At 38.9% G+C, this 5,764-nt stretch overlaps 1 protein-coding gene across 1 annotated transcript; it reads right to left on the bottom strand.

The window, feature by feature from the left end:
* Nucleotides 1-2,738: 2,738 nt before the first annotated feature.
* On the bottom strand, nucleotides 2,739-5,639 carry LOC106741739 (alpha-tocopherol transfer protein-like). Its single transcript, XM_014614016.1, has 6 exons — nucleotides 5,501-5,639; nucleotides 5,041-5,200; nucleotides 4,705-4,885; nucleotides 3,764-3,949; nucleotides 3,573-3,678; nucleotides 2,739-3,387 (listed from the first exon to the last, which is right to left on the bottom strand). The coding sequence occupies exons 1-6, from the start codon at nucleotides 5,637-5,639 to the stop codon at nucleotides 3,224-3,226; spliced, it is 936 nt and encodes a 311-aa protein (XP_014469502.1). The 3' UTR covers nucleotides 2,739-3,223.
* Between the last annotated feature and the right edge of the window lie 125 nt (nucleotides 5,640-5,764).

Genomic DNA, 5,764 nt, shown 5'->3' with positions numbered 1-5,764 from the left:
CAGCTTCCGCGCGCAATAAACGCTCGCCCGTGTGTGCGTGCGTGCATGCGTGCGTGCGCGCGCGCGTGGATTTTATTTATGTTGCAACGACGTTTATTACAACGCCGGGCAAACTCGGGCGGCGGCATTTATGACGAGCTTTGTCGAGGATTTCTCTGAGTGCGCGCGGAGTATAAATCGGGATTGCGCGCGGAGGAGAATCGGAGGGATTAATTGCGACGGTTACCGTTGGTATCGCGCGCGATCCGCACCATTACGAATAATTGTCATCGATCACCCCTGACGTTGACGATAAAACGGCGAACTGATAAAGCGACGTTGACTTCTCTGCAGAATCATCTTGAGAATATTGCATCTGATAAGTCCGAAATTTAACCGCGCATTTGCTCTCGCCGCGCACGACGATACGTCATGAAGATAGACAATAAGGCAGAGACGAATACGCGAAGAGAATTGGAATAGGCGCCAAGTGCTTAAACAAAAGACGATCAATCACACCAGGGCCGGTTAGAGATTTTTCGATCGCCCTGTGCAAACATATTTCTACTCGTCTCTGGGCGTAAAATTGTTCCCGGTTTTCTTTTCATCGGAGTTTACGTATTTACTCTCGCTCACGGCAATGCGGTACTCGGAAAGTTTTGAGACTCTTTTCGTCGTGTGTGTGATAGATTTTCACAAAGAAACACCAAGGAGAAACGCGTTATTACTTTGAGTGATAACTACCGAGTAAAATCTGGGATAGAATTTCAAAATATATAAATATATTTAAATTTAATTACCGACATATTTTTTACGTTGAATATTGCAAAATAATGGCTTTTTGTGACATTTTCGTAGAAAGTTTTAAAATTAATTCGATAATTTATTATGTTAAAATTATGAATGGCGGTTCTTTTGTGCGCAACATCTTCTTATATTTGCACGATTATGCAACGTTTTGCATTTACTTTACTTTTTATATACACATGCTAATAATGCACTATAAAGGCACAAATAAAGGCTATGCAAATACGTGTACTTTGCACTCTCTCTTCATCTTGAAAATCACACTTCTGAGAAGTGACTGAAAGGAAGAAGGCTACTATGTATATGACAAGCAGTGGAAAAAGTAAGACGTAGTCAGACATGTTTTGCGCGATTCACGCACTTTGAAACGTGTGCAAACGGTACGACAAATAAAATAATTTCAACATCGTGTTCGGCATAAGGAATCAAAGTAGACCCGACGGAGGCATTATTCGATGCATCAGGCCGCGAGCATCATTAGCTTATTAAGTTATTTAAGCGAGGACGAAAGAAGACAACGTTGTGCATCGCGGCAGTCACAAGTTGCCTTCAGGCGTCGTTAACTCGCCACGATATTTCGTTTCATACTTTGTATGGCGATTTTTTTTTTTCATATCTTAAATTTGCATTTCTACGCGACATTACCCGAGACATTTTTGTAGCAACAGTCTGTTTTAACATACGCAATATATAACGCGGTATATAAGAGCATTATTTTTGTATCTTCTCATTTCGTTATGTGTCACTATTAGGTTATAACTGAAGTCCATAACTGAGATCATATGTAAGTCTACAAAAGATTAAATCAGATATAATGGACACATAAATAGAATCTCTTAACCAGTATACATTCTTTTGATACTCGCTGTACAATGCGATATTTTTAGAATGATATCACTCACTCGCCTTTGAATAGCATGTTGTCCGCATGAAAGGCAAACAGATAAAAAATGTTAGCAAAGTGAAGTTGCAATAATGGGAGATTTTAATGTTTACTATCAGTCATAAAATTTTCTCCCATTATCTCACCTAGGAAGTAAACTAATAATATTGATTTGCAGATAACGAACTGATTATCGCGAAAGATTGTAATGAGTATTATTAGATTTTTTCAATAGCTTAACCTTGCTTCATAAAATAATCTTGCGTCATAAAATTTTCTCCCATTATCTCACCTAGGAAGTAAACTAATAATATTGATTTGCAGATAACGAACTGATTATCGCGAAAGATTGTAATGAGTATTATTAGATTTTTTCAATAGCTTAACCTTGCTTCTTTACTGAAAATTATTCAACAGTTCGAATTGTGTTAGTTGCTATAGTATATTATTAACATGATTCAACACTACGTGTTGATATTACTCGTATCTGATGTTTATACAGTGCGTCAAACGTATTTTCCTATGAGGAAAATAATTCACGAGGATACACAAATACCTTCGCGTAAAATGTACATTAGCTGCATTCTGCCTAGATTTTCAGTTTACAACACGCACGATATATCGAAATAGGCGAAATTAAATGGATTTGGTCGTCAAGGTAGCGCAAGGCGATTAGACGCCTACCATTACATTGATAACCATATCTGGGTCATGCAAATTACGGTGTACAATTTCTTTAGATGTTTTATTTGATAATGCGGAAAGTACTGTTTTTATATGTATACAGATAATTGCGCAGTCCTGTTTTCTATATTATCTTGCCTCCCTCTAACACGTGCGTGCTGATAAGTTGAGGTCACGTTAAAAAGTAACGGTACCTCTCGGCGTTTCATAAGCGCCCCATATTCCTGATATATTTCCGCAATACGAAACATTTGATAAGAAAGGAGAAAATGTAATTTTCTAAATTTTATTATATCGTTAGATATCGAACATTAAGAACGCATCATGCTTCTTAAAGAAATAAGATGAGATACACATGAAATACATTCCATTGTTAATTGGAGCACTTTAATACTTCCTGTCGACGCTTGTAAAAATTGAAGAGTAGTATTTTAATACATTAGTATATAGTCGTTAGCTCAAGGTCTCAACATGGGTCTGACAATGATCGACACGAAAGTATAACGTGGCGCTATCTCGAGACGAATGTCACGAAGTAACGGACAAATTTTCTGTGACAGCTCGTTCGATCGAATAACAGATTGAGGAACAATTATTTTATAATTATTACTTAATAGCACGAATTTAACAAAGATCGATTTCTATCGAGCATCTTGCTTTTTCACGCAAGGCAGGGCAATGTGAAAAATTATATATGATTTCTGTTTATTATTCTTCAAAAATATTAATTTGATATATTATTTATATCATATTGCAACTGCGATCCGCAATTTGATCCGATCAAAGATCACTTCAAGCGTTATAATATGGATGAATAAACATTTCAATTCATCAGTGCTGGAAAATTTTTTTCAATAAAAAACAATTATATCAATCTATGTTCAATTTCCGGAATGTACCCTGAATTCCTTCGAGTTCCATCAGAAGGCTGGACGGTTTTGAATCTGGTAAACGAGCGCTTTCATCCGTACGACTGAATTTCTCCTCCTTCAAAAACCAATCTCTATTCTTCTCGATTTTTTCACGCCATGCATCTGCAAAGTAATTTCACACATCAAAATTAATTGAGTCGGTATAATTTTGCACGTAATATTTGCCAAAACCAACTTTTCGACAACAGGAAAATGAGCTTACGGGAATCACATGCTTTCTAATATATTCGTAATTATCGATATAACAATATAAAGTAATTGTATAGAAAGTAAACGACTTCAATTACCGTTTAATTCTCGTAAAGTGCCCGCTTTGCCACCCCATTCATTAGGAAGTATGTCCTTGTTCATATAAGCGTACAACTCTTCACCGCCACCATTGTGTACGTGAAACTGCAAACACGAGAGATATAACTTTACGTTTCCGACTTCTCATTTCTACATTTCATCTAGTGGTCGTTGTAAATCTTCAGTTCACCTTGTGAATCAGTTTTTCTTTCAACAACGGATAAAATATGTTGAGGATGCTAGTGATGGACGACGGTGCATGGAGAAAATGAACGCTAAATAATCGGAAAGGCATACTGTCTTGCACCGCCAACATCGCCCGTCTCACGTTAGATTGCGTCGGGAAGCATTTTGCAAAATGTATCGTGTGAAATCCCTAAAAAGACCAATCTCTTTTAATATGTTAAATCAACTACTACCGCAATCATCATATCGATGTCGACAAATTATTAACACTGAGAACAACTGCACCTCTCAATGTGTAAAGGATATTTTTTTTCACGACCGTATAAACCGATTTTCAGCGCCTATTCTTATTTATTAATTTTTTTTTTAACACGCACTCTGCGTAATTTCATTTTCGAAGTAACACATTGGCGGAACTAAGTGAGAGTGCACTCTCGATGCTCTCAACGCTTAAGTGGAACCTTCACTTCGCGTTCCAACCTCAAGTTCTACACCCGACCCTCTGTGTACATCTTCTCCTCGAAGTACATGGACATTATTAGTCTGGTATTAGCTAAAGAAAAATATGATTTCTCCGTTAAAGTAACAATTCTCACATCGTGAGATTAATACATTTTTAAGGGTAATTACAGTTCCGACTAAGCGAGCAAATTAAGACTCTTGGTCCGCTGAAAACACGAGGAGAATAAATGTCGAAATTATTGGCTTATTTAAATTAGCGCGAAATAACGCAAAGGGAAGTTTCCAGTATACTTTACCAATTTGCATTATCGATCGCGAGAGAATTATTTCACGCGAAGAAACTTATTTATAATTTATTTCGAAGTATACACGACTCAAGGAGAAAGCTCGCGCAATTTTTCGCTCTCGGCGTCATAAATTGATATTGGCTGCGGTGAGAAAACTGAAGCCGTGATGCGAAGCATAATGAGCAATATGAGATACCTGGAAATCTATGATCATGATATTCGACAAGCAAGTTTCCTCCGTCAAACGAACGTCAAGCACCATCAAGATACGCCTGGCTATCGTTTGAATAGAAAACTTTTCCGGGTTGGTGTCACGCACTCGTAACACGGTGACACGGTATCCTTCGTCGCTCAATGACGGCAGAACGAAGAAGTCTCTGATGAAGGAAAGATATTTGTTCAGAGACAGACACAATGGTAAATTGGTTCGTCGCAAAGGAAAGAAAAGAAAAAAACAACCGAACGAGTAATATCGATAAACTCCTCGTCGGATTATTTGGAGTGGAAGAGGTAACGAGGTCTGTATAATTACATCGCATCGCAGCAATCTTGAATATCCCGGGACAGCGGATCGCGAACGGCAAAGAACTCCGGCAAAGACGTACGGACGCTGAAGTATCTTTCCAAGATTAATTTGCACCTCTCGACGCTGTTCTTGCAACCGTAAAGGAATCTCTCCAGTCTGCCATTGTCTACAGTGAGCAATGCGTCGCGTGTAATTTACATCTCTTTGTATGAAGGGCAATGTTTAATTTAATAAGTGGGGCTCCACGTCGACGGAATTAAAATTCACGGCTTAATTACGACGATGCGCTCGACGTTAAATACTAAAACCTATAGTGGAGAAGATGGCGATTGAGAGGATGCCGAGAAAGGCAAGACGCAATATTTGTCCCGTAATTTATTCCCGAGCAATTTGTGCGCGCCCGCAAATGTGCGACGTGCTCGAACACCTTGTGTCTTACGTTACTCGAAGTAATTTACGAACAGACCCATGTGATTTGGCAAGTGCGGCTGCTTGGAGAGCCATTCCCGTATCGCCCTGATATCTTGTTTTCTCATTTCCGGGTCAGGTGGGAGCTGCTCGTCTATACGTTTCTGTTGCGCCGGCGTTGGTGGTAATAACGTCATGATTTGCTGGAATAACAAGCGAATCGATATTGCGTTGTTGTTCAGCGAGGATACGAGGATACGAGGATCAGGCGCGAGGGAGAAGCAACTTCATCGTCGGGTGAAAAAAGACAGCGCGCTCGCTC

This window comes from Dinoponera quadriceps, unplaced genomic scaffold (genome assembly GCF_001313825.1).
Source record: "Dinoponera quadriceps isolate SergipeBrazil2010 unplaced genomic scaffold, ASM131382v1 scaffold587, whole genome shotgun sequence".
NCBI classification, from domain to species: domain Eukaryota; kingdom Metazoa; phylum Arthropoda; class Insecta; order Hymenoptera; family Formicidae; genus Dinoponera; species Dinoponera quadriceps.
The sequence above is the reverse complement of the archived record's forward strand: the minus strand, read 5'-3'. Positions and strand labels throughout refer to the sequence as shown.

Excerpts from the sequence above, each read along its gene's own strand:
- LOC106741739 (XM_014614016.1), bottom strand. The coding sequence starts at position 5,639 with ATGACGTTATTACCACCAACGCCGGCGCAACAGAAACGTATAGACGAG. Across the intron at positions 3,950-4,704 it reads TCATGATCATAGATTTCCAG|GGATTTCACACGATACATTT; the intron begins GTATCTCATATT and ends TGGTCTTTTTAG. Across the intron at positions 3,388-3,572 it reads CACTTTACGAGAATTAAACG|ATGCATGGCGTGAAAAAATC; the intron begins GTAATTGAAGTC and ends ATTACTTTGCAG.